Raw genomic sequence first — 15,522 nt, 5'->3', positions numbered from 1 at the left:
TATAGAATATACAGCTCTAATATTGATATATAATTTTATTTTAGGGAGCAAAGCAAACAGGCTTCAGTTTTGCATAAATGGGATGTGATGATCAAGGATGGAAAACTTCAGCAGCCAGTCCTCATTTGTTTTTTAATATGATAGTCTAAATTAGGAAGAATATAGACCAATAATTGAGGTTAATATTTCTTACAAGGTCAATATTTTTTTAGGTGTTCCAATAAAAAAATTCCATGTCCATGCATGCCTACATGTCATTAGTATTGTACCCCTACTGTTTCCCTCCATTAGTATTTTTCATAGTTAAGCGCCCACTCTTCTAAAGTGCTGAGCAGCACCTGTGAGACAAGAAGAATTTAGGGTGCTCAATATATTGCACGTTCAGGCCCTTTAGGTGTCCATAGCTTTCACTAAACCTAAATGATCAGGTAGTGTTGGCAGTAGAAAAACATAAATTCACCTTGTTTGCTAGGAAGTGCTGATGTTCTGGTCCCAGTGGTCTATGCATTAGGCCCCTCCAATATGAATTAGTATAACTCCCTGGGCCTGAACATGAAAGCAATGCAAAGGCTCCAGCTTGTGTTGAATGTGGTAGCCTGCCTCCATGGTTGCTGTGCATCCATCACCCCTGCACTATGATCCTTTCACTGGCTCCTGTCTGTTTCTGTTGCCAGTTCAAAGACATAGTCCTGATTGTCAAATAGGTCAGGATATCAGCAACTGCTTCTCTATCCATAGGGTGAGCAGATGTCCCGATTTTGGGGTCTTTTTCTCACATAGGCACCTATTACCCCCCCATCTCCTGTCCTGATTTTTGACACTTGCTATCCGGTCAGCCTATCCATCCAGGACGCCTCAAGGCAGCTGCACTTTTCTGGAGCAATGCAGCCCACAAAGTGCAGGAGAAGGTGTTTGAGAGGTGGAGATAAAGTTCTCTGGGTCAAGGAAGTTCAGTTGTGGAACTAGCTCCCAGAAGGAGTCAGACTATGCAAGAGTGTGATTATATTTAGGGCATGCTTTTTAGCTACCTCCTTTTCTGAGTGAGCTTTCCCACCATTCTTGCAATGATATTAAAAACCATTTTTTATGTGATGATTAATGTAAAACCCAGCTAGGGAAAAGGAAAGGCAGTTCCATGAAGATAGCTGCTTAGTGCCTTGTAGCTCTAATTTACCTAGATATTATGGTGATGGACACAATAGAGAATCTTTAGATGGATAAATAGATAAAGATTTGATAACAAACACCTCACCAAATGTCTCTTCCTTCCCTTTTTTAACATTGGTGGAACTTTTAGGTTTTTAAAAACTGAATTAACTTTTTAAAAAAATACCATAACCATGTAACAAGATGTCTCTGTTTTAACAAGGAAAAATCTTCCCTAAATGTAGTCAATAGAATTTTTTAAAATGCAGATTTCGCTTGGAGCACAACAGAAAAAGTAATGAAACTAACTTAAACAAAACCAAGTGACTGACTATAAACGAAGGTATTGTACAGCATACCTTTAATTTAGCTCAACATTAAGCAACTTCTTTTCTCTGCCTGCTGACCCATAAATAAAAGTTAGCTAGTTACAGGAATGAGTGAAGTGTAGGTTGCATGCATGGAAGTTTCACAATTTGGAGCTGAGGCCTAATGATGTGTAATTCTCTTTATTATTCTGTAACATAGGGAGTTAAACTGCATGAAGAACAAAGAGGACAAATGCAACGCATAGTGTTCAGTGAGAATATGTAATGGTACGAAGTGAAAGCAAACATGCTAAGCACCGTATATTCTAAAGTATAAATGCATTATTATGACTTGTATTATCCATTACGTACGTGTATCCCATTAATAAAGGATACAAAATGTTTTTGTTATTAAATAGTAATGCTGCAAAGACAGGTAGCCCTTACACCAGGTCAAGGTTAATACTGCCCCCAGCATTATAATGGCAGATTGGAAATAAAAACCTTAATGTATTTGTGATTAGCTTATGTTTCTCTTGGCTGAAAGATTTAGGAGGCCCGGGGACCCTAAGTTCGTAACCTTTGCATTTAAAAACAAATAAATAAAATGCTTGCTAAATTGCTAGGTCTCAAAGCTATTTTTCTTGAGGAGCCCCATCTTTTGAGTAAAGAATTGTCTGAATGCTCTGTTCCGGTGATACATTATGGTACTCTATCACTGGGAACTCACCAGGCGGTGATATATTAGCACCACACATCAGCCTGCCTTGCTTTGATGTATTAATCATCAGGATAATGTTGGCAAGCATTGTGCAAAAGCTGTATGTTTAAAAAGTGTTAAGATGAATTGAGTCCTTGCTTAAGACATGTGAAAAGAAGAATAGCAGATTAGCAGAGAGACTCTGCAAGCCTCCCAAAGCTGTTAAATACTCTATAGTGCAAAGAGGTAGATGGAATTTCATCTTTCCATTCACTCCTGAAAGCAAAGCATATAGCACAGTTTTTTCCCTTTCTCAGGAAAAGCAAGTTGCATTAAGCCATATTTAGTGATAGCATGTTCTGTCATTTTAAAAGTATAGTTGGGCTGTCCCAGGGCACAGCTTGAGCAAGAGGTACCAGCTGAGCTTGCTTAAAACACTTTCTCAATATGATTTCTTCTTTCAGGAGTGATTTAGCAAGGAAATATTTTCCCAAAACAGGCATGTCAAAGCTGGGGGCATCTAGAAAATGAATCTCTGTCTTAGAAATTGCAGCTGAGCTACTCCTGCAATTTCAGTAGTTTTTTAGTTATTCCTTTCATGACTCGTAGAAGATAGAAATGGAAAAGACCCGTTGGATCATCCAGTCCATCTCCTTGCCAGAGCAGGATTGTTCCATACAGTAAAAATTCTAGTGCTGTTTCCACTCTAATTTAAGTGTTGCTTCCAATATTTCCCTGGGGAAATTTTTTCACAGGTTAAGAAATGTGTAGAAACCTATATTTCTAAACTTTATTTTAGTAAAACATTATCTAAATCTAAACTAAAATTACACAGTCAAAAATCTATATAAGGTATTCCTGTGGCTCCTATTACCGCAGTACCAGAGTACCTCACAATTTTTAATGTATTTATCTTCACAACACCCCTTGTGAGGGAGGGAAGTACTATTTTATCTCCATCTTATGGATGGGGAACCAAGGCACAGAAAGACTGTTGATCTCATCCGGTATGGTATTTCCTTTATTCAAAATAGCTGCTTTTAAAACTTGATGCACAGATTTTAGAAAATGCTGCTGAGGTTCTGTGTTGTGGATGATATATATATATTCAAATTAAGATCTTAAAATGATGTCATCAGTGGTTATAGGTGCCACAAACAATCTGCTAAGGTCAAGGCCATGTAGGGACTTATCAGCATAAATAAAACACTTATCCACCTAGCAACAAGAAATGTTTTGGCTGTCTGGTAAACTGTACCCACCAATGCCAAGTGACAATACTGTCATGTGACTCATGCTTGATAATGATCTTGCACTGCAGACTGCTTAATAATTTTCATTATTTTTAATTAACGTTGAAGAAGTGCAGACTCCAGCTCAAAATAAGGTTGGTTATGTTGCCGGAATCAGGTAATTACTTTAATTGATCACAAGATAGTTTCCTTGATCACCAATTAGACCAAATTACCGATCATGTTTCAAGACGTGAAGAAACGTCCAAACTGATTGTGTAATAGTGTTTTCATATCTAATCAAACCTAAATATCTTTTCCTCCAGAGCCAATTGTATTTTGTAAAAGGAAGGTTATGGGCCTACAAACATAAAGGTGATCCATAAACAATAGAGTTCTAATTTATGTAATTAGAAAAGGATGTATTTAGGGGCCTAATGGAGATTGCACTGGTGAAATTACTCAGCAGAACTGCTGCTCATTTTCTTAGTGGGAGATATGTGCTCTTTTGTGCATAATTAAAATAGTCTATAATCAAAACAGAAAAAGTAGTTTATTTTAGTAACGTGGAGCAGAGAAGATTGCTTTGGGTAAAGCAGGGTTATATGTGTATGTATGTACATACCCCTACGTGTATATAATTGCACACACACATGACGTATGTATAAAATCATAGTTTCGGGATCCTTTTAGCTCTGAAACCTCCAAAAGCCTCTGCTGTGGTAGTTATGTCCCACTGGAACGCTCTTACTACCTGTTCCCAGGATTGAGCTCATAGGAAAGGACAACAGGACATTCTCCATGGAGGGTCCAGTGCTTAGGAATTCATTCCCTCTTGTAGTTGATGAAATCCTGAGTTTGGCTATCTTCAGGATGAAGTGCAACTTTAAGATGACTTTCCATTTTTAGCTTTGGTGGTGGTGGTGGTGGGGGACATCAAGGTCTGCTAACTGCTGATTTCTGGTCAAGTTGGTGAGGGGGGGAAGGCACAGGGAATGGTCTGGTAAAGTTTAATGGTCATATTTGGTCACCAATTAATTTGTTCTTTAATGTTTTTTCCATTTGAACTTAAGAGTGAGTGGTGATGGTTATGCAATAAAATAAAAATATCCATGGAAAAATATATGTATGTACTCGTGTGCGCGCGCGCACACACACACGTGTGTGTCTCTGTACATAGATATAGATACTGGCAGTGCATATATGGATTTGGTCAGATTTTTCATGAATTCCCTCCCGTTTTCCCTGCACTGCCTGGCGATAAAAAGGCAATCTAGTTTCAGATGCCTTTCTGACTGCAACAGTGGCTTTTAAACTACCCTTTGGAAGCAATTCTATGTATAATTTGGTATGGTCTGGTAAATAAAGATGTTAAGGCAGTGGGTATTTAAAAAAATATTTAAATAAAATGTAAATCTTAGAATTTTTAATAAAGCTGTATATTCCCGAATGTCTAGTGCTGAATTTACTGCTTTATGCTTTGAAGCATCTTGTTGCAATGCTTGACATTTTTTAAACGTAATTGTTCACTCCAAGTAAAATTAAACCAAACTAGAGCTTCAAGGGAAGTTAGTGTTCCCAATTTTTTTGAATGTTCTCGGGTCAAAGAAAAAAGCTTTTTAATTGCTGACAGTTTGGTGGTTTCCAAATGACAAACCTCATTGGAATAATTTGCTCTGATTGTAACGTTTGCATTCATCTGACTGGCAAAGTGACTTACAAAGTCATACTTCATCCAGGCACTGATGCTTTTTCTTAAAGTGTTTGTAATTTGTGAGAGGAAAAAAAGACTGAAACTATTATCAACCATTATGTTATTTATTGACCACATGTTTGTTTGAAATGGCCATTGCTTGATGGGCCATATACAGGCTAGTCTATAAATTAGTGCTAAAAATGATCTAAACAGGTAGGTCTATGTCAAGATACTAACTTATGGCAAGTATTTTAATATGAACCAGATTATGTATGTGGATAGGGTTTTTTTTTGCTTTGCAGTTTTAATTTAGGCCCTGATCCTCCTGGATGGACTCCTACATCTGTGCAGAGCCCATTGACTTTCCTTGGTCTCTGGGCAGGCATAGGGGCCTACCTACATGGGTCCTATCGTAGAGTGAGTCCTTGATTTGCATGGAGGATTTTTTTTTTTATAATGCAGAGATTTTCTGCAAATATTTTTGGCAGGGGCTTCCCACATTTTCTCCTTGAGCCTGTGATTAAATCCTGTATCACGGGGGAGTGTGAAGAGAAGAGGGTGGGGGACTCGGAAGTCTGTATTCTCTCATTTAAACCAAAACCTTTTCTCATAAAGGAGAGAAGTGACCTCACGTGACCAACCTCCCTCCTCCCCCGCTCCAAAACAAAACTAAACTAAACTGCTTACATTCAGGGAAAGTCACTGGAAATGAACTCTGTTCCTGAAAAATACACTGGGTATATCCGAGGTGGGCAAACTACAGCCCGCAGGCCACCTCCGGCTCGCGGGACTGTCCTGTCCGGCCCCTGAGCTCCTGGCCTGGGAGCCTAGCTCCAGCCCCTCCCGCACTGTCCTCCGTCCCCCGCAGCCTCAACTCACTTGCTCCACCGCCGGCGCAATGCTCTGGGCGGCAGGGCTGTGAGTGCCTGAGCGCGGCCTGACCCGGTCTCTGTGCTGCACGGTGGCAGTGGCGGCGGCGTGGCACGGCTCCAGCCGGGTGGCACAGCTGTAACGCCGCCAGCCACAGGCAGCGCGGTAAGGGGGCAGGGAGCAGGGGGGTTGGATAGAGGGCAGGGAAGTTCAGGGGGTGGGAATATGGATAGGGGTCGGGGGGGACGGGGTTGAATGGGGGCAGGGGTCCTGGGGGGGCAGTCAGGAAGGACGGGGGGTTGGATAGGGTGGTGGGGTGCACTCAGGGGCAGGGAATGGGGGGCGGGGTGTGAATGGGGCAGAGGTTCCGGGGGGGCCATCAGGGAACAGCAGGGATTGGATGGGGCAGGAGTCCCGGGGGGGGAGGGATGGGGCAGAAAGGAGGTGGGGGCCGGCCCACGACCTCCTCCCCTAACCGGCCCTCCGTACAATTTATGAAACGTGATGCAGCCCTCAGGCCAAAAAGTTTGCCCACCCCTGGTGTATATTGATAGTATAGCAGAGTGTTTAACTTGGAGGAAAGGTGGGGTGAAGATCTAGGGGCATAGGGATATCTCCCTTGGGTGAATATTTAAAAATATCGGATACCTGTGGCACACCATAGGCAAAATAATTGTTCTTCATCGGTATCTTTGGATAAGTCATTTTAGATAGAACGATCGACCAGTATCCAAAGAGGGAGAGAACTCTATCAGCAGCAGGAAAATGACCATAATCCCTTTAGATTGGTAGTAAATTTTTAACAAGGGGACCATGACTTGGAGCAGTATCCCACTGAGCAGAGGGGGTTGTAACCCATTGCAGGAAAAAGCCAGCTAATCAGAAAGCCATGAACTCTGGGAGTTAGGGTGACAAGCTAGTGAGGGTGAAAAATCGGGATGGGGTGGGGGGTAATCAGAACCCATATACCCCTCTCCCCCAAATATTGGGACTGTCCCTATAAAATCGGGACATCTGGTCACCCTACTGGGAGTTAATCCCTGGGGCATGTGCTGCAGAATGCTGCTTTAGTAAGGGAACAGTGATGATAGAATGGGGAGTAATCCAGGGAAGGTGGAGTGCTCCAACAGGTGACGTACTCAGAGTACTCAAAGGGATAGGGTACAAAAAAAATTATCTTTAGGTCCCAGTACACAAGGGCCATCCCTGTCATTACATATCGCTGGGCTTTTGGAATATATCCTTGTAGATCCATAACACTAACCTTAACGCACGTTCCTAACAGATGAAATATTTCTCTGTATTCCTTTTATCCTAGGCTTTTGGATTTATGACACGAGTTGCTCTGCAAGCAGAAAAGATGAATCATCATCCCGAATGGTTTAATGTGTACAACAAGGTAATACATTGAATAACTTTTTAGGTACCTTTATGAACAATTTACTAGACCAGATCAGCGTATAGAACATCCTTTTCTGTCACTCCTTTTCACATTAGGAAGCTTCTATACATCAAAAGAGGTAGTGACTTTACCTATATCCTTTGTGGATTTTAAAATAATATTTGCAAAGAAGATCCAGTCCTGCTGATGGGCAGAATAAATTAGCGTTTTGTTCTTTTTTGTGTGTGTGGGTGTTTCTTTTATCTTAGACTAGGCTGATTTTCTTCCTGTTGTCATCATGGTAATGTGCTTAACATTTGACACACTGTGAAAGTGTTTAAACCTCAAATTGTTCCTACCTTTTAAACTTGTATATTAAATAGTGAAGAGATTGTCTAATCAGTGGTTAGAGAGCCAGGACTCCATAGTTCTCTCAGATTTCTCACCACAGGCTGTGTGACTTGGACACATCATGTAACCTCTTCGACCAAGATTTCCTAAAATCTAAGCCTAAACTTAGGCCCCTAAATCCATGTTTAGGCCATCTAAATAAATGCTCTGATTTTTTCAAAGCTACTGAACACTTATCAGCTCCTTTTGATGCATGTGGAAGTTAATGGGAGTTCAGAATTTTGGAAGATCAAGCCACTTGTTCTGGTGCCGAAACAGGAGCCTGGAAAGCTAACTTAGGCCTGGTCTACACTGGGGGCGGGGGAATCGATCTAAGTTACGCAACTTCAGCTACGTGAATAACGTAGCTGAAGTCAACGTACTTAGATCTACTTACCGCAGTGTCTTCACTGCGGTAAGTTGACGGCTGGTGCTCTCCCATCAACTCCGCCCGTGCCTCTCACCCTGGTGGAGTACCAGAGTCGACGGGAGAGCGCTCAGCAGTCGATTTATCGCATCTAGACTAGATGCGATAAATCGACACCCGCTGGATCGATCACTGCCCGTCGATCCAGTGGGTAATGTAGACAAGCCCTTAGACTCATATTTTGAAAATCTTGACTCCGGTTTCTCAGTGTAGCTGCCTGTAAAGTCAGTTATAAAACTTATTTAATTCGTAGTGGTTTCATGAGAGCAAATATTAGTCAGGTGCATTGAGACCCTCCGATAAAAGGCAATACTTCAAGAGCCGATTATTACTATCATTTTATTTTCTAATCTCATTTTGTTCTATTAACTATTTTTTCTTTAGTCACTGGTAAATATATACCATGCCTATCTAAAACAAAACAAGGGACAAGCAGAATGATGATGCATACACATAAAGCAATGGTTTTTGTCTGACTGGAACAAAGTGCCATGTGTTTTTTTTTCAAAATGGGGATTAATTGGCACTGAAACGATCTAATTCTTTTTTTAAACAATAAGGCAAAATTAAATACATTCTAACTATCTTATTTAAAGAGAGACATTAAGTGATGTTGGACAAAGTGCTTATCTCACACTCTGGAAGATTTGTCTTGACTTCCCAGGGTGTTTAGATTTTCTTTTTTTGCAAATCCCCGCTACACAGGAACAACTAACAAAATGTAGCACATGACTTTTCATCTGGGTAAGTCTAAACAAACTCATACAGGCAGCCTGTATCATAGCGACATGCACACCAGTCTGTTTATTTTTTCCTTTCAAAACTAATCTGCAAAGAGCTCACCAGTTTCTTCACCTTTAAGATACTGATTTTTATGCTCCAGTCACTTTATTTGGTGTTTGCAACTTGGTCAATGACCTGAATTCTTCATGAAACCAATATGTGGAATTTAAATGTAAAGAATGAGTAATTTAATCGGATGCTGCCTCTTGGATGAAACCCAAGAACATGAAGCCAAAATTATTTTTTTACTCTGTGAAGTGCCTCTTTGGTTAGTCTCCAGATTCTGTTGAGCCTACTCACCTTGCAGCTGACTCATATGATGTCTTACAATTTGAAAAAATAGTAAGATTCCTACTCTTCGTCTGCAGGCAGGATTTTTTTTTAAACCAATTCATTAAAGATCACCCTCCCCACAAAAAATTTCAAATTGAATTCTGACCAGTCTTCATTGAAAGCTTGGAATGTAAATTGTAATCCACTTCCTTTCCTTTGCAGGTTCAGATAACTCTTATTTCCCATGACTGTGGAGGACTGACCAAAAGAGATGTGAAGCTGGCTCAATTTATTGACAAAGCTGCTGCTTCTGTGTAATAACTGAATGTTGAAAATAGCGTTGCCTTCAGACCGCTTTATATTTGAACTTTATCATTCAGTGAAGTGTTCTACATTCTAAATTGCTGCTGCCACTTGTAGTGTAAAATGATTTGTAATAAAACTAGTTTAGCAGCAGCATTAAAAAAAAAAACAAAACTCATCAACCTTAGTCTGAGAAAACTGCCAATACTTCATACTTATCATTACTGGTCACACGTACAATACATCAGACAAAGCAACAAAGGGAATTTTGAACAATCCTTCCTTAGAAATTAAAATAGACTTTTCACATTAAAAACCCAAACCAGAAATGTGATTCGCCATTATTTCCACAATGGATAAAGGCCAGAATGACTGCTGGAATCCTTCCAGAGTGATAGGATTCTCCAAGCCCATAGCCTAGTAACCCTACAGGGAGTAATAGCACTGGGGTACTGCCAAGTGAGCGTGCCTTATTCTTGATCCCAGCCAGCAGGACAGTAGCTTTCTTTCTCTGTACTCTTGTATGCAGACACCAATAGTGGTGAGGTGCTTTTCAGACCTGTCACCTTCCCAATAGCAGGATATTGAGGGCTTGATCCTGCAAGCTGCTGAGTACCCTGGCCTTTATCCGTCAAAACACTTAAGGACTTATTGAACTTTAAGCACATGAATAGTCCTGCTGAAGCCACTGGAAGTACTCATGTACTTGGGTGAAGTGCTTAAATATTTTGATGGATTGGGGCCAGAGAACTCAGTATTTGAATCCTTATTTTGTGATAGCATTCTCATATTTTATTAAAGCCCATCTATAGGAAAGGGGAGTGTGGACTAAGCCAGGTTTCCGTCACACCAATAAGTGCTGCCAGCAGTAAAGGAAACGACGTTAGCAGGGTTCTCTTGATAATGTGGGCAGGGCTAATCTAAAGTTATAGTGACCCATTTTCTTATAGTTAAAAAAATTTGTTTGTAAATCTTGTTCTAAGAGCTACAGATCCAGCTAGGTTTAAAATCCATTTCTCACAACATCCCAAAGGTCATAAAGTCTATGGCCTTTATTCTCACTCAGACAAAATTCCCACTGATCGCAGTGGGAGTTCTGCTCATGTAAGTATGGAAAGAACTCTCTCTGCAGTACTAAGTGTACTCAACATGCACAATCAAGCCTTTCTAATAATTATGTTGCTGCTTAACTACCGGGTTAATTGGCATCTTATAAATGCCTAGATACATAGATAGAATGACACCAGAGGCACAATTACTAACTACTAAGAAACTAGATCTATATTGATTCATGTCATTGTCAAAACCTTTTTGTATGTATTAGATTTGTGCTCTCCCAATACTTTTTGGATGCAGTGCAGTAGCTGCTATCCAAATATTCCCATCAATACATTTGTAAAATAATGAAGCACAAAATAATTAACATATGCCGTATCATGCACTTATAGACGACAGTTGTTGATTGTGAAGATTTTTGAACCGAGAAGTTTTTTAAGTTAGCATCCATAGGCTACCAAGTTAAAACTAAAGGGAACCAATCTAGGTTTTATGCTTTCAAATGCCCATCCCTTAAAATCTGTTTGTATTTGTATGAAACTAAGAATTTCTTTGACATGATTTTAAAGTGATCACTGCTGCAGGGAATTACTTGAAAAAATAACTGGTGTCTTGTGTTACCCACGGATAAATAAATCTGGTCCTGAAGGTTTGACAATGCCTCTCTAATAAGCTCTGAAAACTATTTTTGTTTTTTAGAAATGAGATATTATGGGAAAGCTTTAGATAAGAACAATAAAATCTAATTCCTCCTCTGTAATTTTGTTCCTGTATAATTATTATATACATGCACATATGTGACAAAGCTGTTTGGCTTTTGCATAACTTATATCTAGTTACTGGGAGGTCTTGGGTTTAAAATATTAATATATATTTACATTCTCTTAGAAAAAAATCCCCACAAATTCATTTAGAGCTCAGAGCAGTATTCTCTAGTGACGCCAGGCTGTGCAGTGTTGTTGTTTTTTTGGTCTGCTGCTTGGTGATGGAGACTGAGCGAAATAAATAGAAAAGGTGAGCAGTGCATTGGAAATACTCTTACTTCAGCGTAGCTTTTTGGGATAATATTTGTTTGGCTTCTGCCTCCTGCTCCTCTTCTGGTTATTGCAGAGAGCTGTGAGGTGTCCTCTGTGAGTATTGCTGTGTAAACTTTGTTATCTTGTAATGAAAATAGTAGTGAAAAACTGCTCATGTCTGTTCAAAGACTGTTGACTTCAGAGACCGAATCTAAGGGGAAAATCCTGGCTCCTTTGAAATCCGTGGGAGTTATGCCATTGGCTTCACCTTAGCCTCAGAGGCAATTTCCTTTCCTCCAGTTCCTCTTCAATCTTTTTGCTAAACGGCTATTGGCTGCTTCTTTCTCCTGCACTCCATGATACCTGCAGCTCCTCAACACAAAAAGCAATGATGTTCTCCTGGGCTTTGGTTTGCCTTGCAGACACTAGATTCTCCTTTCATTACCAAAGTCCAGTTTTTAGGTTTTGACAGAGTTCTTAGCATTTTTGAATTGCATCCAAACTGTGTTGAACCTTCATCACACCTCCCCCGCCCCCCCAATCCTTAGCTTTTGTAATAAACTAGCTGCTTTGTGTGAAGCAAGTGGCAATGGAATCTTGGCACTCCACTAACTATGCTGAAAAACCTCTGGCTTCCCTTTCTGTATCTGGGAAAGATTAAGGAAGCATAAATCCGCCATCTAGCTTGAGTTCACAGTTTGTGCATGTGTCTGTCTCTCTCAAAATACGTTCCTGTACATGAGTATATACGCTCTTGTTATACGTTGAGAGGATGTGTAGAGATATTGAGAAGTTGGGAGAATAATCGTTTCACTCAATATTGACCCCTCGGTTAGAGCTTTGCGACAGTGTATAGCAACTTTAACCAAGGAAGTGAATGGTGCCATGTCCAGTTGAAACTTTATGGGAAATTTTATATAGGAAGAATTTAATTACAGGTATTGCATTTTAGTCAGGACATATGGGCTAATGCTTCTCTTGTGAAAAGTACCAGTGGGTTTTGGATGACCAAAAGTGGCCAAAACTTCAGTTTTTAATCTTGTCTGAAAAACAGAACCTGTAGAGTCCTAATGCTTCGTCACATCAGGCTGGTTCAATAGGTCAAAACATCCTATTTCATCACAAATACCACTTCTGCGGTGTCCTAATTTTTTTTCTAGTAGCTTTCACTTTCTAGTACTGACGGGTGCCTGCTCTGCTTGGAACTTCAGAATAACAGCCCACCGCAGCATGGTGCCCCTTTCTCTTACACTGGCAATGTTTCCCTGCTCGTTGCAACCACTAGGTCAGCAACCACTAGGTTATATTTCTTTGGAATGTTTTTGTTTCCAAGTTGATTGTGGTGCTGATGAGTGTTTGGATTATCTGTCATTAAACAACTGTTTCCTTGAAGGTAACTTCCCTGCATCTGGATTAATCTAGACCTGTTCCCAGTTGCCAATGGGATCTCCAGTTTCACAGGGAAGTCTGAAACAAATTCAATAAATTACCCCAAAAGCAGGAGTCCTCAGTGGGACTGTTAAGCAAACCATGCAAACACCACATTGGGTACTGGGTCTTGGTGAGGTAATTAAAGTAGTGATTATAATCACTGGCAGGAGTGCTGGCTTCTGCTATCACAGTGCAACCCTGATGCTATCCCGTGCAGTGCTAATATCACCAAGGTCACCAAATGTTCCCCATTTCCCACTGGCCTGTGTGTTTGTTCCCACTTTGAGCCGTCATCTGATTATAATCAAAGAGAACTGACAGAGATAAAGACATTGTCCTCATCACAGAATATGTTTGAAAAGAAAAGTAACTTTTCCCTAAAAAATTCCTGTGGAATACCAGAGGCAAAATAGAAAAGGAAAAAAAATAAAGAAAGCTTTACAAATGTAAGTAGATGTAAGTGAAAGGACACAATCATTGGACTTTACCAGATCAAGCAGAAAGATTGGAAGTAAACCCATTCACCATTGAAGCATGTCCATCTGTCTATAAAAAAATGAACTTTTCCTAATCCTTCTTATTACTCAATTGTAGTGATGGAAAGACTTTGAGGTGGTTGCTGAAGAGAAAGGTGTCTTTTTCTTTTGGTATTTCTTTTAATTAAATTTCAGTTTTTGCAAGAATAGCACAGAAGTCTGAAGGCTAATAACAGAATATCCATACCTATTCCCAATAGCAGACTCCTACAGTACTGAATCGGGAGAATAAAGGTCTTTTAATTAAATATTGTTGTATTCTCATTTCATTCTCCAAACTTGATCTGTGAAACATTTTCTGTTGTGCTGTGATGCCCAGATCTCTATATCTAGTCCAGGAGATAGAGATTAGACAGATTTATCTGTGGAGGATTAGACAGTATTCAGAATATCTTCAAAGTATAGATTCATAGGTTTTAAGGCCAGAAGGGACCACTCTGATCAACTAGTTTGACCTCCTGTATTACACAGGCCGAGGAATTTTCCTCAAGTGATTCTTCCATCAAGCCCATAACTTCTGGTGGAGTTAGACTATACTTCTTAGAAAGTCCTCTCAGTCTTGATTTTGAGAACTTCAAGTGACAGAATCCATTACATCCATAGGTAAATTGTTGCAGTGCTTCTTAACCCGCACTGTGAAAAATGTGCACCTTATTTCTAGACTGAATTTGTTTAGCTTCAGCTTCCAGCCATTGGAACTTGTTATGCCTTTTGCCTGGTCCACACTAACCCCCCACTTCGAACTAAGATACGCAACTTCAGCTACGTGAATAACGTAGCTGAAGTTGAAGTACCTTAGTTCGAACTTACCGTGGGTCCAGACGCGGCAGGCAGGCTCCCCCGTCGACTCCGCGTACTCCTCTCGCGGAGCAGGAGTACCGGCGTCGACGGCGAGCACTTCTGGGATCGATCCGGGATCTATTTATCACGTCTACACAAGACACGATAAATCGATCCCAGAAGATTGATTGCTTACCGCCGGACCCGGAGGTAAGTATAGACCTACCTTTTGTCTGCTAAATGTAAAGCCCTCTACTGTGTGAAGAGGGATTGAATATGGCAAGAGAAGTGAGTAATGGTAGAAGACACCACTCATACCATTACCTTCTGTGCTGCAGAAATTTGAGATTAGTGTCCCTCTCCTTGCCCTTCTGCCTTATTTTTAGAAAATATAATTAGACTGAGAGCAAGGAAAAGAAATGGCCCTCTTAAAACTTAAGCATATAAAAATGAGTTATAATTTCCCAACATCCTTCTAATGCTTTCAGATTGAGGCGGCTGCTTTTTTGGGGGATAAAGCAATGAAATATTGAGCAAACTCAGCCATTTGATTGGTGGAATGCTCTTGGGCACCATTCGATTATATGGCCCTCATTCAGCAAGGTGCTCAAGCACAGGTCTAATTTTAAGCTTCAGTTGAATTACTCCTGCTTCAAGTTAGGTCCGCTCTTAACTGTCTTGCTGAATTGGGCCCTTCAGCATATACAAAGAGAGCTTTGTTTACTAGTTGCCTCATTCCTGAATAATAAAAATCCTCCTCCAACAAATTGTTGCTGTAAGGCTTGTATCCAGCAGTAAAAATGTCTTTCTCCCACTGCTTTGGCTCATCACAAAGCATAAATACTAAAAATGAATGTAATTTCACCTCATTGTGCAGATGTCTGCAGTTTTTAAAAGGATTTTGCCAGGCTGAAATATAAATTAAAACAGAACGAATAGTAAAATTGCTTGCCTGACTTGCTCACATTCTTTTAGAATATTAAAGCATAAAGAATTTTTTTAAAAAAAAACTTCATTCCCCCCCCCCCCCCTTTTATGCTGTCTGTTTGTTTTTCTCCGGGGTGAGACAGTGAAACAGGATTAGTTAATTTCACCTTTGTTTTTAATCAGTTTTATGCCTTGGTCCTCCTGCACCAAGTTAAATTGGAAACATGATAGGAAAATGCAGGGCTGGATTAAGACAATCCAGGGCCG

The 15,522-nt window shown here is 40.3% G+C and overlaps 1 protein-coding gene across 1 annotated transcript in view; it reads left to right on the top strand.

The window, feature by feature from the left end:
- The window catches only part of PCBD2 (pterin-4 alpha-carbinolamine dehydratase 2), a 34,613-nt gene extending 23,288 nt beyond the window's left edge, over positions 1 to 11,325 (top strand). Inside the window, exons 3-4 of the mRNA XM_034778788.1 lie at positions 7,271 to 7,351; positions 9,429 to 11,325. Of these exons, the coding sequence (XP_034634679.1) occupies positions 7,271 to 7,351; positions 9,429 to 9,524 (177 nt within the window). The 3' untranslated portion in view covers positions 9,525 to 11,325. The remainder of the gene's footprint in view (positions 1 to 7,270; positions 7,352 to 9,428) is intronic.
- Positions 11,326 to 15,522: the final 4,197 nt, after the last annotated feature.

Source organism: Trachemys scripta, chromosome 8 (assembly GCF_013100865.1).
Source record: "Trachemys scripta elegans isolate TJP31775 chromosome 8, CAS_Tse_1.0, whole genome shotgun sequence".
NCBI classification, from domain to species: Eukaryota; Metazoa; Chordata; order Testudines; family Emydidae; genus Trachemys; species Trachemys scripta.
This window is presented reverse-complemented; position numbering and strand designations above follow the sequence as displayed.